The sequence below is a fragment of the Neodiprion lecontei genome, chromosome 4, assembly GCF_021901455.1.
Source record: "Neodiprion lecontei isolate iyNeoLeco1 chromosome 4, iyNeoLeco1.1, whole genome shotgun sequence".
Classification (NCBI taxonomy): domain Eukaryota; kingdom Metazoa; phylum Arthropoda; class Insecta; order Hymenoptera; family Diprionidae; genus Neodiprion; species Neodiprion lecontei.
This window is the reverse complement of record NC_060263.1, coordinates 21423672-21444460: the sequence shown is the minus strand read 5'-3', so window position 1 is coordinate 21444460 and position 20789 is coordinate 21423672. Positions and strand designations below refer to the sequence as shown.

At 38.3% G+C, this 20789-nt stretch overlaps 1 protein-coding gene across 8 annotated transcripts in view; it reads right to left on the bottom strand.

Annotated features, from left to right (window-relative positions):
* Positions 1 to 20789, bottom strand: part of LOC107226539 (carbonic anhydrase-related protein 10) — a 93193-nt gene that overhangs the window by 28667 nt on the left and 43737 nt on the right. For all 8 annotated transcript variants that reach the window (XM_046739126.1, XM_046739127.1, XM_046739124.1 and 5 more), the window contains one exon: positions 1976 to 2112. In XM_046739126.1, the coding sequence (XP_046595082.1) occupies positions 1976 to 2112 (137 nt within the window). The remainder of the gene's footprint in view (positions 1 to 1975; positions 2113 to 20789) is intronic.

The window sequence follows — 20789 nt, the reverse complement described above, 5'->3', positions numbered from 1 at the left end:
CCATGCTAAGATCAATGTGTGTACCTATGCATATGCGCGTAATGATGTATTTTGTATATTGTTACGTACATGATATGTGTTTGTAGGGAGGAAGGGGGAAAACTTTCCGTTAGGGCAGAGCAAGTTGTAGGTGAATTCGAGAGACCGAAAAGCCTCGTTGAAATTCTATTGTCAACGGTTTATCACCCTGCAACCCCCTGCCGCGAGTTAACAGGGATCCATCCACTCCGCTTCCCCTTCTTCTTCCCATACTCCACCACCAACGACTCTGCATCTTCCCCCATTCAACGTTTACACGTTTAACGTGTTATAATATTATACCTATACGCATTGTTCGTTATCGCCGAAGCAGCAGCAACAACAACATCAATTCCCATCCCAGAAACTCAGGGGAAACTCATCACGTAAAAGTTTTCATAGCTTGTGCTGCAGTGTTTTTTATACGCGAATCACGTATTATCGATCAATGTAAATTTTTACGGCGAGAGTCGTTTTTTTTTCTTTGTCTTTCTCCTCATATTTTCCGTAATTCGGAAAATCATCGAGATTACGGGATAAAAATTACGAATGCAGTATGTTGGGTTGCCTACCACTGAAGGGAACAAATATCGGTAATACAGAGCTACCGAGTTATCGGTAGGTTCTTGCGAGTCAGCTGGAACTGCTCATGCTGCCAAGTTGTCTGGATTTGGCCAAGCTGTTGCTACGTTGTTTATAACACATGCTGAAGAGTTCAGTGATCGCGTCCCGGAGTCACGTTAAACCGATAAAATGACCTGACTTGACTATGTCTCAGTAGATCTGTTTTACCGATATTTGTTCCCCTTAGGGGCGGGCAATCCAAAATTAGAGCGTTGTATACTTGGAAACACTCGATATACGGGCGTGATTTATTGTTTCTTCCGTTTTAATTTTTTTTTTTTAAATCAAAATCCGTATAAGTATCGTTGTATGATAGTGTGTGTGCGCGCGCGCGTGTGCGTGTGTGTGTGTGTATTTTTACCCGTACTAGTATACGAAAATCGGCAAAAATTTCGTAGGTGAAATGATTGCGAGAAAAAAAAAACATCATTGTGTACACATGATAACTCCGGTGAACATTTCGATAACATTCGTATACATTTTTTTGTCCTTTTCTTCCAATGCGTAAGTCATCGATCGAGAAAAAATAACAAAAAAAAAAAAAACGAAAGAGATGTTGTAATTTTCTTTTTTTCGATTGTGTTATGAAAATTCGAACAATGAGCTTCGAAATTATGCATTTTGTTCGAAATTCATCTTTTTTTGTTACAATGGATGTTGGGTTTTCTACAGAACCGAACCGAGAGTAAATGTTCGCAACCATTCGTCGAAAACAAGAGCCAAAAAACCACAAAAAGGAAAAAAACACTAAACCAAATACCGATCCAATTTAAAATTGGCAGGAGGAAGAGGAAGAAGAAGAAAAAAAAAGGTAAATTTTCAGCGCGCGCCTCCACTCTTAAAAATGAGAAAGAACGACGAGAGTAGAGAAGAAAAGAAAAAGAGATAGAGAAGAGAAAACGAAGAAATTGACTTGGAAACAAGATGGAAGCAAAACGGCGATGGAAAAGAAGTATAAAAGCGAAGAAGTAACGACGATCGGGGGAAAGATAACAGGGGGTGGACGGGGGGTAGGGGTGGAGGTATAAGGCAGCCGCGAATCTTTCACCCCGAAAGGAGCCTAGGGGTGTATTCGGTCAGGGTTCGAACTGGCTTATATAGCGGCGATCGATTCGCTTTATTTAATCAGGTCCAAAGGGAGGAAGGAAGGAAGAACGGACGGCGGGCGGAAAGGTGGGGGTCGGATTCCGGTGTGGGCTTGCAGATCGATCTAGGAGCGACGTGTCGCGCTGCGAGGACGAAGAGAAGGAGGAGGAGGAGAAGGGAGAAGAGGGAGTCGGTCAGCCCAGGACGAAGGATAAATGAAAGGTAGAGCTATAATTTCCGGGCTCACCTTGTGCTTGTCAACGTGCAACGGACGCAGGTGAGGGTCGAACAGCAATTTGTCCGGCTCCACGTTTATCGGGCTCTGCCTTCGCCCTTTGCTGCACAGCGACCATTGCGGGTTTATCAGGCCCCAGAACGACGGACCTGAAACAGTCAAGTGCACCCTTAGCTCAAAGCAGTCCTTTTTACCGGTGGCCGTATACATTTGCGGGGAAAACCGAAAAGTTTGCTTTCAAATCGACAAAATTTATCAACGTACGCTTTTTTATTTTTTAGGAACAATACTGTACAGTATGGAATCAAATTCTTATTCATCTTAAGAAACAAAATATCTTGTTTACACTCTTATTCATAATTTAACATAAATAAATCGGTTTTACCTTTCATTGTTATACATAATATTTACGCCTTATTAACCGTTACATTTTGTATTTTGAAATTAAGTGTTGATTGTTTTGGAGGACAGTCTATATGCACGATAGATATCTTCATTAAATCTTGAATATGGTTTTTTTTTTTGTTTTATTATTCAGATGAAATCTGTGATAAAAATGTTTTTATTAAACGAAAGGAGCAGGCTGTTTTTCCTGCTTCGAAAACATTTTCGCTTCAGATTGAACAAAGGGATTCGAAAAAGGTGCATATTACTATTGTAATAAATAAGACATATTTTTTTTTTGTGAGTGGAAGTTCTTATTTTTGGGGAACAACGTGTCGAGTCACAATATCGAATTCCGTACTCAAAACACCCTCTCAAATCATCTACTTGTTCAAGTGGTACTTGACAATTTTGAAATTCAAGAAAATAGAAAAGTCGAAGTAACAAAATGCTATGTAATTATTCTTACGATTCTACACAACGACTTTCGGAATTTTCAAAACCTCCAAACTGTATTTTATTCTTTTCGAAAATTCGTCAAAGATGTGTAATAATTCTACTCTTTCACCTACACCGCATTTTTTAATTTCTTTTTCCAAAGATACACAATTCACGTTAAGAGGGGAAAAAAAAGAAGAATCGATCGATTGCATTACTGATGCGTAATTTTTTCAATTTCGAAACTTTTCTTTCCTCCCGCTTTCTTTACCGTCAAATTGAGAAAATATTCTCTCAATAAAGTTCGATTAGATCAACCTAACTATTATCTTTGCACATTATCAACTCAGCGGTTTCATCTTACCAACTTTTTAATCAATTATATTATCTTCTCTCAATACGCACTTTAACATACTTCATACAAGAACTGGGGCCTGAATATAGAATGCAGAAAATAAAGAAATTGAGGAAAAAAAGTTATGATAATAATCTTTCTGTCGCTCCCCCGATTCTCGGTTCCCGCGGTTTGATTCCCGAAGGAACCGGGCATACACGGGTATGAATAACGGTGGAGAAACTTTTCGAAATGCACATACATACATACATATTATATACATGTATACATATGTGTGCGTATGTATATGTTCGGGATTTGTACAAGGGTATACATCAAATATCAGTTTTGCCCGGCGAAACCGCGGTTGGAATGTGAAATTTTTATAATCCAGCACGCGAGTCGAACTCTCGAAACTCTGGCAAAAATATAAAGGAACCTTGTGGAAAGAAGGAAAGAAAAAAAGAAAGAAATAAGGGAAGAAAAAATACACTTTTCACTTTTCGCGAAGGCTAATTCCCTCCTCGGACACACCTGGGGGACCTGGTTCCCTTTCTTCGGCGTCTAGTTCCCGCTGCCATGGTCTCATAATGTTTTAATCAGATTTCGGGGGAAGAAAAACATCGAAAGGGCGAGCGGTTGATTCTTCAGTTCAGCCCAGGAAAAGTTCTCTGCATTCACTTCGTTCGCCGAGCAACGCGCGGCATATAAGAACGAGGCTATGGATTATTGCCGAGGCAATCTTCCCGGATCCTTATTCTATAGTATACATATACGCACGGTTATACCCGGTCCGTTCATTTATTCACTCGTTCACTTATTGATAAATATTATACTTTACACTCGGGAATCGAACCGAATTATGAGAGTGCGGGGGAAAAAAAAAAATAGAACCAGATATAAGAAACAAGGTATATACATTCAGAGCGAATTGCTAACGACAGAATGGTCAGTCATCTGCTACAGTTCAATGCGCATGCGCTATAATCCGGGAGCAGTTGTTTGCCAGGGTGACCAACCGTCATAAATTTAGACGACAGTTCGCCGCGATATGTGTAACCTAAAAAATATTGACAGCTGTCTGTGTTGAGCGCAACTGCCAGCGAAAATTGTCAAAATTTTCGAGGTTACGTTCATGACGGTTGGTCACCCTGACAAAACAATTGCTCTTGGATTGTAGCGCGCATGCGCATTTAACTGTAAAGGAAGAGGATCCCCGTTCTATCGTCGGCAATTCATTCTGTATATAAGGAGTATGCGCGAAAAATTGGCACGATTTTATACGTCGCCGAGATTTGAAAAGGCTGACATTAATTTGTAGAATATTATATATGACGGAAAAGGGATGTGAAAAGATTGCGCAAGATGGATGTCGGGGGTTAATTTCATTGGAGCTGAGAAGCGAGTTTTCAGACGAGAGTGGGATTTGATTATTTTGCACTACGGGCGGCGGAGAAGGGGGAAAATCTCTTTCCGACTTTTTTCTATTATTTCCCCATCATTTGTCGCTATCAATCGATTAGCCATCCCGAGGCGAATAAGAATCTCGACGTTTTCACCCGGCTCGGCGTCATCAATATCCTCATTCATTATTGTCTTGACAGGGCGGCGAGGGTCCGTCACTCCCGTTTTCACTCTACTCTCTTCTTCTTCTTCTTCTTCTTCTTACTTTTTTTTATTCTTCTTCTACTCTCGGCGTCCCGTTATAAATTTCTCCCTATCGTTGTAAAGATTCATAGGAATTTTCTATAACATATCCGATAAAATGCGTTTTTTTTTTTTTACCTTCATGTATACATCCTCGACAATTTGTATGGACACAAAATATCCAAAGAGGAAATGACGATATTCCGGGATTGGGACGCGGAATTTTGTAATGCGTATCGAGCAGAGAAATCAAAAGCGATTGTATGATATCCTTTCTTCTGTTGAATTAAAATTAAAATATTAGACAAAAATACGACAGGCTTAAAACTACAACAACGTGACCTGATACGTACTTATACATTACAAAATCTTTAAAATTCAATTCCTCGTAACATTTGCATATACCTTTTACGGATGATACATAAAAAATGTTAACTAATTATTTTGCGTTTCTTTATGTTGGACACATATTAAACAAAAATTCTAAATGGACAGACCGAATTTTGACAGCGTGACGATATGAACGAATCATGTAATTCTTAAAGGAGGTTGGTTACCGAATATGGCTACTATGTTTTATCGATTTTATTACAATATGTGACGTCCCATTAATTTGAGCACTTATCAAATAATATAAAGTAACAGATCCGTAAATCGAGACCTCATGTCAAACCACTTGAAAATTATCAAAAAAGTCTAGAATATAATTCATCCGATTTCACTCAAAGATGGCTAATTCGATGTTTCCATTTGCCGACGATAACCAATATCGTTTCAATATTACGAAATTAAATAACCACTGATACCAAGACAATGGAAAAAAGTGTTCACGTAAGTTTGTAGAAAACAATAACCTGAACAAAACGTATCATCGCAGAGTGAAATCGCCGAATCAACTTTACTAAATTTCTAAAACAATTTCAAAGCGTTTCGAACGAAAAGCTTTCGTTTATAATTCTAGTATTTTATACTTCCATATTTTCAAATAGATCCTCGCAGTCTACGAATGAAACAAATTAATAAACGGCAAGAAGCAATCTTTTCAAATAAAATCACACTGCAAATGTGCTCGCAAATTTCTTCAACACAGTAAAGAGAGAAACACTTGTTCTGCAGAGCTTTCACTCCCATCTTTCGCACCCTCGACTTTCGACTCTCGACTCGAGTCTTCAGTTTACTTCATCTCTGATCCGTGATTAGAATCAGTGCCAACATCACCGTCGTCGTCGTCGTCGTCGTCGACTTTTCTTGCGGTGTTGACGAGACTCGACGAGACTTTGGGGTCGCGATGGGGGCGAGAGAACCGAACAAGGGAGGAAAGAGGAACTCTCGTGGCTTTTACCGCGTCCCAACCAGTTGAGCTAAGTGGCGAAAAGCACCCCCGACGTTTTATCCACCCCGCGACACGCGCCTCTGCTTTTGCTATTGCTTTCGCTTTCGCTTCTCTTCGTCTCCCGGCGAATTACAGCTCCGCATACGGACGGACAGGCAAAAATATATATCCGTAACTGGATATCATGTACACTCAAAATTTTCGTGTCTCCACCTGTACAATGTCGGAGGTTTTACTTTTACGTTCGCAGTCGATAATTTCACCGTTTTTGGTTTTTGTTTCTCATTAATTGTAGAAAAAAAGATACATTGAAATGTGTCGCTGATGCTGAATAAACGTTAAACTTAATTAAAAAAGCCTCTGCGCATACTGGACATTTTTTTAAATACACAGAACTCAAACCCTGAACGACAAATTTCAACGAATTAACAATATCAGAGAAATCACATTATCCCAGATTTTTCTTTTTTTTTAATTAAAATATCTTCATTACTTGACCAATTATGATGAACAATAGCTTGTTTAATTTGTAAAGAAATTCCCCGCAAATGATCTAGGTTAAATTTAGTTAAACAACAACAACAGCGATGTTATCTTTTTGAATCGTCAGCTTGTTAGAAATTGTAAATTATTACAACGATTCCAAACACTCGAATCCGATTTTTATTTAAAAACATGACAAGCTAAAAATAAAAGAATGTATCTGAGAGAAGATTAGTAGGAAATTTATTCGCGTTCGGAACAAGCAGTTTTTCACTAAAATCTGAAGACTGTTAGGAATTTTTCAGTAAAAAAAAAAAAAATAGTAAAACGTGTTCAAGTACGGTTAAAAAGTAGCGTTTTAAAATTGTTTTCCTGTAACACGGATATTTTTTTGATTCGATACTTTAATCCGATTAGTTTCAGCTCCGTTTAGTGAACTTATAAATTGTCTAATATTTACGCTGGCCTAGTTTCGCGAAAATCATCTATCGGTCATTTTAGTTTTCTCAGTAATAATAATTTGTCTTTCACCCTGAGACTTACTAATCCAGAAAGTTGGTTCAGACATATCATTTATTTTTTCTACGCCTGATAATTAATTATTGGTTGCGGAAATGTCTCGTAAACTTTGGTAGAAAAATGTGACACGCGTTATCTTGACTTCTCAGAGACACGCTGGCCGGAAATTTTCCACCCCTAGGCGTGTAGCCATCCTATGCACGTGCCCGCAAAATGTATTAATGTATGCATATGAATTCCGAACGGCGAACGCGACGAAAGAAAGAAGGTATACATAAATATAGAGGGGATGCTTTTAAACTGGAGAAAACCCGGCGCACGAACCTCGGTGAAAAACATCTTAATTGGACTGAGCGCCCTGCGGTTCTCCCTCAGAGTGAACGAAGCTCGCTACCCTTGAGCTTTCGTCATTAGAACCGAGTCTATTCGCATCGAATGGCGCCTCGGTCGCCAAAAAATGTTCCACGTGATGCAGATGCAAGTGCAGATAATGCTTCAGGGCGAGCAACGGATTGCAACAATTATCAAAAAAACACAGCGAATATCTCTTTTTCACTTTTGCTTGCCCGTATGCGAGGGGTGAATTTCCCAGCTTCCGTATGCACGAATGCTCCGCGCGACTCGTGTAATCGAGATAGAAGTATGAAGAGTGGGGGATTTTCATTACGAATCGGAAACTGCACAATAGGGATCAGATTCTCATTTCAGGTGGGTATAGAATTTTCCAAGTTCGAAACACTCGATTCGGTTCGAATAAACGGAAGGACTACGTATAACTATGTGCACAAATTTCTCCAGGCTAATTAGTAAATTGTCGGTAAGTATTTGAGGCATGTCGAAGATTAATGAGAGATACACAGAGAGAGAGAGAGAGAGAGAGAGAGCGAGAGACGAGGCGGGGAAACAGGGATGAGTTGGGATCTCGAGGTGTGAAATAGGTAATAATCAGACCGTCTTCGGTCGTACGGAGGATATGTAGAACAGAGAGATCGCGATGATGGTTGGTAGAGTAATTGAAGCAGGTGTCGAATGAACTTTGCAGCGAGGAAGGAACGGGCGGAGAGGGAGGAAAGGTAGAAAAGGGGAGGGTAAGGTTTGGCGAGGAGCTTGTTAGCCTTAGCCTCCCGCCGCACTTAATCACTTTTGCTAATTGCAGAATGATTGCTCGCGGGGCTTGAAGTTTCAATAATAGGGTTGTTTCCTTCCTTCCACCGCACCGACAACTTGCCGGGGGTTTGGCCTCCGCCTCCCGCCTCCAGCTGCAAGCTCGGGCACGTGATAAATGTGATAATGGTCTTCCTCTCCCTGCCGTGATAAGAAAGTAATCACTACTCCTCCGCGTGGTATCCAATTCCCAACCCCTCGACACTCCCGATAACCTCGCCTCGCTCCTTCAAACTCACATCGCGGGGTCGCCGTCCAAGTATTAATCCGATTTTTTCATTATAATACAGAAAAGTCAAAAAGTGGTCGGACTTTAACTTTTTTCTGACGTAGGTACTTTTGGTCTTGCGAGATTTGGGAAAAATCAATGTTTATGTCGATGGTTTGGGCTTCCTAGCCTAACCTAACCCAACCTAACCTACCCATAATAAGTATCGTGACCTGAGTTCGTTCAACCTGAGTCATCCTGACCCAAGTTCGTCTGACTCAAGTTCGTCTAACCTAAGTTATCTCAATCCACCAGTAGGTTTTTGATCAGTTCAGAATCATCCAACACGTCTAAATAACTTGTCTCTGGAGATCCGATTTTTAGAAAAAAATCACGGCGATTTGCATGAGACACCGATGACAAATAAAAGCAAGGCATTGGTGAATAGGTGAGTCCATTTTGAAGCGAAATCAGTCACTTGTTTTAAGGATTTTCGAAGCACCTTTGGTCTGATTAAAATTTTTTGGCCGTCATTTTGTTGAGAAGGCTTGCATTTTGTTATTTGTCATTAAGATATCATGCGAATCACAGGTTATGAAACTCAAACCATCGTCAACAATCATGCATTTTTACAAATCTCTAAGACTAAGAGTTTGCTGGAAAAAAATAAGAATGTGGACAGTATTTAATTTTTCTGGATTATTGGAAATCTAGTTGTACCGAGGTTCTTCCATACTCAATTTGTCAAAAATTGATACTTTTCATAGATTTTATTACGAGATGATTGCACGTTGTGTATTCGTCAAACCGTTATAAGTTCTTCAGCCAATAAAATCCTTCTAAAATTATAAAAATAGAAAGTACTGGAATTTTGCACAAAGGCTTGAATTTCAATGCATCGATTGAAATCGTCTCCGTGTTGTCAAGAATTTCGTAAATTAGTTCGATTTCATTCTACGATGACTTGTTAGTTTTCAGTAAAACAGTTTTCTGTACAAAGCCACTGAAACAGATGTCCTTTTCGTTGTAGAACATTTAATTCAATGTTGCTATCAAACATTCTTGCAATGTTGTAAAATTAAATATTCTTCGATGCCATTATGACGAAAATAAAGTGTCCCAAAGAATTTGTAGACAATAGCATTCTGAGTAAAACCAGCCAATGTAGAATGAAATCAAACGAATTTTAATTCATTTGAATCAAAGCATCGATAATTAATGTTTTGTTTTTAACCCCCGTATTTTATATTTTAGTATTTCCAAAGAGATCTTGATAGTTTGGAATCATAATCTGACGAACAATGAATTCAGGACTATTTCATAATAAAATTAATAAAAAGCGTCGATTTTTGGCCAACCAACCTCTCAAAAATTCCAAAAAAAAAAAAAAAAAAAACGAGAACTCAATAAATGACGAGTCGAAGCTTCAAAAGTTTTTGCGCCATTTACAAAACTCTAGAAAATATCCCGCTTCAATAATCGCCAATAACGAAAGCTCTGGATTACGAAAAAAACATCTACATGTGAGCGTAAAAAATCCTCATTACGAAAAATTCCAGTTGAGTTTTGACGATCGAGAGATATTTTCTCGCGGATAATGCTTTCGGCACGATATACCTTTAATAAAAAGCTCGTCTTTCATACAACGTTCGCATGACCGACTGACTGACCCTAATTACACCCGCAAACACCAGCAGGCACTCTCCAAAGTTTGACAAAATATCACGGCACACACCCGGAACGGCAGTGGTTCGAATAATCGTTAGCCCCGTCAGAATGGAATTTAGATTCCTCTGTGTTTTACCCTTCTGACTTTCCTGCCCCCATTTTAGGGCCACAATTATTTGGGAGTCAACGTATCCGGGTCTAAAAATCGTGGACTAATATCCACGTTATACACTTTTTTGATTTTCTTTTTCAAAAATTTTCATCGATACAAATCAGCATTATATTTTCTCATATTCGAAATCAGTTTTGATTTGACCGTAAAAAAAAAGCCATCCATATTTATGTAAAATTATTTGCTTATTAAAATCCAGGCATTATTTTTATATAGTTCTGTCGCAGTTCGGCAAACTTTTACGAACGGAACGAAAGGATTGTAAAAAAAAAAAACCAGAAAATAATTTATACTGAAAAATGGTAGACGGGGTGAAATTAATACCACATATGCAGAAATAGTAATCTGGAGAACACGAGACGACGGTTTTTGCCTAGCTCATGCTGAGGGTGAAATTTGCACCCCTGTTAAGTTCATTTATCTCGGTCTGCCGCAGCTATATGTTATACACAATATATATATATATCGTATAGATGTACAACACGAGTAGGTGTAGATGCTCGTTCTATTCGCGAACCACCCCTGCGTGTTGACCGTACGAATTGAAATAAATGAGATTATTTAAATGGCGTAATTTAACGGTGCAGAGGATGACTGTGCATCGCATATATACATATATATATATATTACATATACATGACCAGATAGAAGATATGGACAGAAGAAAAGGAAATGTATAAAAGAATAAAGATACGCCAAAAATTGATGTACAATTTATTTTAAAAGAGAAGAAGAAAAGAAAAGTGTCATACCCTCGATGCCTGATGTCCCTGAATATTAGACTTATTTTGCATCATCTGCTACATTTCATGGATTGATATATCGTTTAGCGACTCTTTTTATGTACGTATAAATATTTAACAACGTTTATAATTTCATTTCAAGTCGTTCTTATATTTCACTCCAAATATTTTATTATCTCTTACCCGTTTTTGGGAAACGCTCATTCTTGTTTACGTTAACCCTATAATCGAATAATATCAAGGGAAGACTTGACCCAAACAGGTTTACGTGCACGTGCCTACCAGAAGGACCACACCATAGAACGAGTGGTACACGGAGAGACAAATTGTTTCAAAAAAGTCCTATAATTGCTGACATCTTAGGGACATTTCTCGCAATATTTCTTACGGTATAAAGAAAAGTCGTTATTTGAATACTACGTTTTATTAGTTCACCAGAGCAAAAAGTAATAAATGCGCATCACTGGTTATAATCCGCAAGTAGTAAAAATGAAAGTAGTGAAGGCTACTAAAGAAATAGGAATAACGAACTAGCGAATTAATATTTCCTCCATCAAAATATTGATGTAAGTTCCCCATAACGACCAGGAGTGTAGCAAAATACAACACAAGTCGAGAGATTGTATTACAAAGATTCCCAGGGGGAATAGTAAATTCATCGACGAAAATTTTCGACTAAATTCGATACTCACCGAGCTTCGTAGTTTAAATTCCATGCTGACCATTGATTTTTCACGAGATTTGAGTTTGGCAGGGTTAACTTCGCCTGCGCTCATTATTATATATGGCTACACACAGATACGTAGATTCTCGCTAGCGCTGCAAATTATCATCAGGTAGTGTATAACGAACCGCGTTTATAACATGAATATGTAACTGGAATTCGTCCGGACTACCGAGCGTATAGCTAAGAGTAACAAGCAAGGTATTCCAGGTCGATATTTCCGATTTGATTTCTTTTGTAATATGTTACAGTAGACTGAAAACCAAGTGACATGAATTTTTTTTTTTTTATCTGCCATTAAACACTTTAAGGGGGTAAAACTACCCTCCGAAGTGAGGCATGTCAAGGGGCGATTTAGCGGTTTCACCCGCAAGAACATAATATTTTTCAACCGATCCAACTGGAAAAGTTTTCTCATAACGAGAAATGAAAAATGTAATTTTCTCAATAAGAATAAAAAAAAATAAAAAATAAAAAAACCCGCCAAATCGCTCCTTGACATGCTTACCTTACTTTCGAGGGTTGTTTCACCCCTTTAAAGTGTTTAATGGTAGGTAAAAAATACCTGTCGCTCAGTTTTTGGTCTACTATAACATATTGTTACAAAAGAAATGAAATCGGAGAGATCGACCTGGGATACTTTCCTTGTAAGATAGGTTAGATCGAAGCTAAGTTAAGGTTAAGCTTAGATAGACGAAGAAGTGTAAATACGTAATACTAATTGTCACATTCAATGTAAATATAATATCTGCCGTCCATTCCCCATATGTATACCATACATACGGTTAGTAAAAAATGGATTCAGTAAATTGATGCGACTAGCAGACGCTGTAAAATCTCTTTGAATTAATGCTGTACAATTCTTCCAAGATTTACTGGTAAAACTTGCAAAAATAACGTCACATTTTCCAAGGCACGATGACAAATTGCTTGGCGCTGGGATTTTCCCATAGCAACTTGGAGTCACCACTGCTAATTGTTACATGTTTTACCATCGTTTTTATTGTTCTTAACTTCTCACAAGAAGTTTGTACCGTTGTCTACGACTGAATAGTTATGATGAGTTTCTGATTTCAACATGCTTGCCTAGGCAGCTCCTACACACTCTGGAAGTATGTCCAGATTTAATATAAATGTATACAAGGCAGGTACCGAAATTCTTACCCGCACCCGTGGGAAAGGTGGATGCAACGAACCTAACACGCTAGTCCCAGAGGACAGGGGTAGTTCAGGGTGAATAAGAAGGCCCAGAATATTATCTCTACATATGTGAGAATCTTCCGTATTGGTTCAACTTCCATAAAAATGGAAGGAACCAATTAGAAAGCACGTTAGAAAACAACACGCTGACGAACGAATTTCTTAAAAGCGTTCCGTTGATTAGAATCAGGGCAGTTCGAAAGCGTCATCTGATTATAGCGGTTCTTCGAAAACCTTCGATCAGAGCAGTTCGTAAAATATCCTAAATCAAGGCAAGTCCTCTAAAATAAGCCTGATGAAATTTCGTACTTGTCTCCTTATCGAATAATACCATTTTCACAATAATATTCAATAATTGTAACTTTGATTCAGTTGGATTTGAATAAACCTCATCATTGTGTTTAATTTACATTGCGAATTAACCTAATTAATTACTTTCAACGTGAATAAACCAGACTTGCAAACCTATTAAACTGTCTCCGTACCAATTTTTTATTATATCCACTGGCGCCCTATTTGGCATTGGTGAATTATACTTTTTTCTTTTGAAACCTCTCCATGAATCCACACTGTAAATAACAGGTTGAAGGTGTGGAAATAAACACAATTATTAGAAGAAATTTCATTCATTTAGCCAGAGACAATAATTCAGCTATCGCAGCCAGAGCAATCGTGCGTAAATTTTGTCAGACAATTTTATTAAACTCCGTACTTTTAGAAAAAGTACGAACAACGTAGCAGTTTATACCATATCCAGTCACCGCCGGACACGCAGAGCCGCCCGCAGCGCGAATTATCAAGATCAACGAAACGTAAATGGCACCTTTTTCATCCAGCAGCTGATTCCCTCTCAACGCGAGAGCATAACCAATCATCAAACTCATCGTTCATTTCAGGCGAATCATATTTAAGAACCTTGTCTTAAAACGAGTGTTAAATTATTGTGGTGATTTGATTCTTCCGTCAACAAACAATAATCAAACTAAACCGGTCACAAAAGAAACCTGTGAGACGGAAGAAAAAAAATTTCTGTCAAACGGAAATTCTTCAAAACGCATTTATATTATGAGACGGACAATGTTTTAAGATTCTACGATACGTCCATTTTGTATCCTTCCTCCGTTTCCATTTAATTTTAATAGTTCTCAGAAAAGACAAATTCGTATTCATACAAATCTAAACGGAAGAAAAAGTCTAGATAGCGAAATTTCTTTCCATCATACAGTGATTGGGTACGTATAATAATGCTTCGAAAAATTTATTCGCTCGTGGCTATTTCAAAATTATTATAATGTTTGGAGGTGAGAAAGATAGAAAGAAAACCGAACCATCGTTTATATTCCGTATCAGCCTTCGCTTGACGCCATGTATACATCTGTGTGTCTATACGTACACCTACGTATGCATGTAACGTAGTTACGCGACAGGGTGGATGGCAGGTGTTGAACGGTGGTCACCGTCTCTCCTTCTACCTCCTCCTCGTTTTGGTATGCATGTATGCATGGAATATGTTCTCTCTCTCTCTCTCTCTGTCTTTCTCTCTTTCCCCCTCTCTTCGTCTTTTCATCCCCCCTCTATATGTATATCCAGGGATGCGAACGAATCTCCCCCTTCCGTTCCCCGGAATCCGCCCCGCAAACACGTTGGACGGGAATTCCCGTCCGCAAGTTTAGGGGTACACCACATCGGCATCGATATGCTGCGAATTTCCTTCCCCTTCCTCGCCGTTCTTACCCCCAAAATCGACACCTGGACATCCCCGCGTGCCGATCGTATACTGCAGTGACCGCCGGACAAATCCGCCTACTGCACCACCGGCTGAAGCTCCGATTCCACGTACCCTTTAACACCCCCAAATCCGACCGCGAATATCGCATTGCCCGAATTCGACCCCTGGCGAATTATGGAGAGGCGGGGAGGGAGGGTGAAAGCAGAAGTCACGATATATCGCGACGGGGTATAAGCGCGTCTGAACATAAAAATCGGGCTCGTCGTTATTTTGGAATTCGTCGAAATTCGACCGGGACATTCTCCAGATTGGTTCCAAATAAACGAAAGAAATCTCTCCAAAATCATGCAATTTTTCAATGTCAAATATCACAGCGATTCCTTGTTGACACTCGTCGTAGTCGGACGTGCTTACGCCCGTTTTATGCCGGTCACTTTTTACACGGTAAGTGACTTCACGGCGACATCCGTATGCGGTGGCTAAGTAGGACCAAGCAGTTACAACGGGACTAATAACCAAATAAAACCAAACATTAACGAGACAAGATCACGCGCTGGTGACGATGGCCAGAAAACTACCATTCGCGATGCAAACATTCCCTAGCTGCGATCGCAAAACCCACTAAAAACAATACACTTAACAACAACGCAAGCAGAAGATGAGAGACAAGGCGAGAAATATTCAACGAGCCAGTTCAACAACAACAATGTTGCGAACACCGCAGCACCGCCTACACAGTGGAATAACAACAGTGAGTCCCAAAAGGTGACTAACACCAAGAAGCGACTCGGAAGCCCAAAGGATGACAACGGAAATCTCGAACAACCAAGGGTGAACGCGACTACTATGGCTGAGTAATACTACTGTCGAAACAAATAATAGCTTACTTTCAAAATCCACCCCATGTAGACGACATAGAAACCGATTGGCAGAACGAAAACGAGCCAAAACCATCCCCGATTAATGTAACGGGTGTAACAGAACTACTAGATCAAATAGCTAAAGACGACTGCACGCTAAAAGCCATTAACGGGGAACAGGTCAAGATCCAAGAAAAGGAAAAAAAAAAAAAAATTACATATAATCTGCATGGATCTAGAACCCCGAGAAAACAACAAAGAAATTTATAACATCAAACTACTTATGCACACCGTGGTAGTGATCGATTTACCCCGAGTCATGAGGGAAATCCCACAATGCACAAAACGTCAAAGGTATGGGCTTACCAAAAATTACTGCAACCGGACACCAAAATGCATCGAGTGTGCGGGAAGCCAACGTACCGAAAAATGCTTCCTTTCGACATTTTTATAATGATACCGAAAGTCGATATTTTTGTTTTTAAATTTTGTATGTATTTAAAATAGTCTGAGAGTTTTCGATTTTAAAAAATAATTTGTTTCTTTTTTTTTTTTAAATAGTCAAGAAGAAAGATGTGCTATCGACTTGAATTTCAATGTCATGTCATTTTCAATTCTTGTTTACTGAAATCCTTCGATATTTGTATTACAGTGCAGTGAAAAAGTAATATTTTGAAAGAAATAATCATAAAAACAGAAGCCCGCAGGACTTTCGGTTTTTATTTTATATAATGTATAGTTCTTTGCTTCGTATTCCTCTATCTTTCTGTATATTAAACTAGTTGTGAAAATGTATATTATATTATTATTATTATAATACCTATTAGGTACGTGCACCTTGAATTAATTTTTTATTCATCAACCTTTGAATAAGATGTTGTGAATAATTCATTTCCTCAGCTTCACACCCAATGTTTATAATAGCATACAGATAAGTATTATAAGCAACTAGAAATAAAGACGAATAAATAAAAGCTGGGTATCATAATGTATAGTAAAATACGGGAAATATAAGTGTCACGTTATCGAATTTGCGTGCATGCGAAACATTTGCTTTACAGACTTTTTGGAATGCAGAAAATTGAGACGTTATAGAAAAGAATTCTGCTACACTCTTATTCATTAAATTCCGACGAATATTTCAGCTTTCAGCTTTTCCATTTCTAAATTTTCTGCACATAAAAATACACCTATAAATTTTTAACAATTTCGGGTTTGTTCAAAATTCCATATTCCCACTCTTGCATTTTCTGAACTTTCGATATTTTTACCACCACCCTTATTTAAAAAAAAAAGTCAAACAAAATTTACCGAAATGTAGACAAGCTTCGTTAATCCTTTGATCGGACTCGAAGTCAGTTCGTAACCGTTGCTGCGGCTAAAACCGGCAAACCTTTCTCTCAGCCCGTCGAGTCGCGTCGCGTCGGTTGTAACAGCGTGTTTATACTGTCCGGGATTGGGTGTATTACGAGCAACACGAGCAATTATCTTAGTTAATTAACAAATTTACAACCATGAAGTTGTTGTAGGTACCCGCGCAACGGTTGCCGCAGCCTCCCTCCACTCCGTTTTCTCCTAACTGGGGCTAGTTCGCACCGCAATTTTCTAAAAGTACCGCAACTACGGTCTGACGGTTCAATTATTCTCTATTTCGTCTATTTCATTTATTTTACCATCCTTTTTTCTTTGCATCCCCTCTACTTCTATACAAAGTGAATTCCTAACGACTGCGCGGTCCGTCGTCTGCTAAAATTTAATGCGCACGCGCTACAATCCGAGAGCGGCTGTTTACCAGGGCAACCAACCGTCGTCAACGTAACCTCAAAAATTTTGACAGTTCTCGCTGGGAGTTTTGCTCGACACGATCGACTGTAAAAATTATTCAGCTCAAATTCATGACGGTTAGTCATTGGTCATCCTGGCAAGCAGCCAGGATTGGGAATGGTCATAGTGGTGGAGCTGGAAAAGCATGGCTGAATATTACGTGCACCGAAATGTTCATCAGTTTATTTACAATCAGTGCTCACTTGTTTAACTTTCATGGTATTGAGAAGAAATTTTATCTGCCTTTCCATTTTATTTAAATGACTTTTGTGCTTTAATAATTTACTTAAATTCTGACTAAAACTGGTTTCTTTTTCGACCACCAGATGTCACAACCAAAGTGATCAGTTGGCAATTATGTATGTGCATATAGGTATGTATGTACGCATGTGTTTGATTAATTTTTTTGTCCGACGATATCTTGAGAGCGAGTCTTCGAACTTCAATAATTTCAGCCTCAGCCGTCGCGAATTTTTTAAACTTGGAACTGATTGGATTTTGGCTTTGACCTGTTCAATACTATTCAAATTATTTACATAACAAAATTCCAAAAAATAAAAGAAAAATAATGAATTCTAGAGAACAGATGAATGAATTCGGATAAAAATTGGTACAGTCAAATTTTTTGGGTCGCTAATCACGAATCTAAAGTTAGATTTGAGAAATTTAAATTCGACGTATTCAATATACTGAAAAAGCTAAAAACATTTGAATTTTGATGAAAAGTTCGTACTCGAAAGTTTGATAAACGGCCGATCACGAATCTACGATCAGATTTGCGAAATTCAATGTGGTGGAAAATAAATCTGAAATTATTCGAATTTTGGCATAAATTAGTAGGTGGAGGTTTTTTGGGTCACCGATGGCAATTCCAAGTTCAGACTTGCAAAATTTGTAAAGATGGATCCGTAATAGTAATTGAATATAGAAAAAATCATCATACTTTCATGTAATATGGTACGTGAGGGCTTTTAAATCGTTAATCACGAATCTAAATTTGTAGTTCGAAATTCGAATTTGATATTTCGGTTTTTTTTCTTCGAACTCGGAGGTCACGGCCAGCCTAAAGCCGCTTGTTTCTTATATTTCTCGCAAACCGGGCATATAATATTTTCAAATCTATTTATTAGAAAATATTGGAAACTCATTTCTTCCGTTTCTCTTAATATTCTTTTGCCCACCCTCTGAAAATCTCGAAAGTCTGTTTTCCGATGGATTAAATTCAGCCAATCCCCGCATGAACTAATAACAACAGTTATATTATTATAGTTATAGCGACGATGCGTGCGCCTCGTTCGTGGCACGTATAATAATTCGCGAGACTTCGTGGTTCGAGGAAAGTCAAGAAGTCAAGTGGCTCTGTACGGTAAGGCTTAATATGTACCTACGTAAGGTAATATAAAGGCAGCCGACGAGGCCAGGCCGAATATAAACATGCAAATGCGTCGAACCGTGCAGCCCTCGGTTTCTCTAACTGTGCACTTTTATGCCATGAAAGCTAGAGGCGGTGTAACCTCTGATCTCCAGCCTAGAGGGCATCCGACATTGCAAGCAACGTCAAACGAGAAACAGCAAAAATACTAACGACGAAAAAATCACATTACCGGTACTGCTGTTCAATTAACAAAGAAAAGAAAATTAAACCAAAAAGTCTTCGTCGTTCCAGTTTCAACGAGGAAGTGAAAAATCAAAGATCAAAAATGGTTAGCGATTAATTACGATAAATAAATATTCCCAAAGTCAAATTTTTGTTTCAATTTTTTCTTTCATCAAGGATTGTTTTCGTACGTTTGCTTCATTTCGCAAAAAAATCTCGTATCACAGCAATTCTCTTACGATTATACGAATGTATGCATGTAAAAAAAGTTTTAAAAAATAGCAAAAAAAAAAAAAAAAAAACTCGTCCGTACGACGCGTGACGACGAATCACTTTCAGCTCACGCGCGACCCCGTTGCATAAGGCAACGCGAATATATCAATCTGCTTCCTGGCTCTGCAGACCTTTGAGTAACTCGCAATGAATACGATTATCTACATATAACTTTGCGCGTGTGTGTGAATATGTAGACATATGTTACATATTTCAAGATATATCCGGTTCGATTCTACGGAAATCAGTTCCACAAAGCAAATGTTCTAGAGAATAATATTTTCTGTATAATAGACTCGTTTCTACTGGAAATTTTTTTTTTGCACAAAGGAATTCGAGATTCGCATCAGAATAATTCTGCATGATTTATTATACACGAGAATTGTTCTGCCGGAAGATTCTCCTACAAAATATTTTTCTACAGAATATTTTTCTATATAAATTTTTCTAAACAATATTTTCCTACAGGTTGTGTATAACAACACACATGAAGAGCAATCGTCGAATTGTCAAAATCATAAAATCTAAAGCTCGCTCGGGATCGGATGCCCAGTGTAGCTGGATTTTGTGCTCGTGCGCTCGCTTACTCGTTATCAGTGTTTTACCAGATGATACGAGATTAATGAGACACCCTTACGCCCTCGCTGCTCACAAAAAAAAGAGAAAAAGAAAAAAAAAAAAAAATCAAAATTTGAAGAAGAAAAGAATGCGCAAACCGGGATTTATATACCCAGTGAATTTTGTTTGCCCTCGCTTCTGACACACACTATACATGTAGGTACATGCATTAATTATTTCTTCAACACACAATTTTTCGCCATTTTTCCCCCTTCTCCTAAATGCCTGTAACATAATGATACTTGTACAATAATACAATTGCTTTATACATATGTGTCTTATGGAAAAAATAATAAATAAAAAAAAAAAAAAAAAAAACTGAGGGGCCGATCAGTTGCAATGGCGAGGTAAAACTTTGTGGCATATAAAACTACAATGGCAGTGAGAAAGTAGAAGGAAAAAATCAATGACACGTGAGATTGTAACGTGTTTTGGACCATAAGAAGAATCGAGTAGCATAATAACGTTGCACAAACATACGAACATGTACGCGTACGCACGTATACATGTGTATTGCACTTGCTTGAGTTTACGGGGCATTTCACGCGAAATCGACCAGGATCTGACCCTCGACCTTTTGGATTTGTTACCCAATTTTTTATATCGTTGTTCCAGCTCAAAAGAGTACGAAAATATTTTTCCAACTTTTTCAAGTAACTTTGTTTTACCGAAAACCAACACGTCTTTGGACGTAATTCAAAAATATGAAAAAAAATTCTCAAAAATCTTGTGGCAGTTATCAAAATTTTAAACCTGTACCCAGAATCAGCTAGCATTCGCTTCTACTTTTTTTGAGCTTTTGAATGTAGAAAAAATGAAAAAAAAAAAAATCAGATTAATTAGGTTGCCGTTCAAACATATTCATACTTAGCCCAAGGTTTGAAGTCATTTCTATTTGCGTGTTGTTT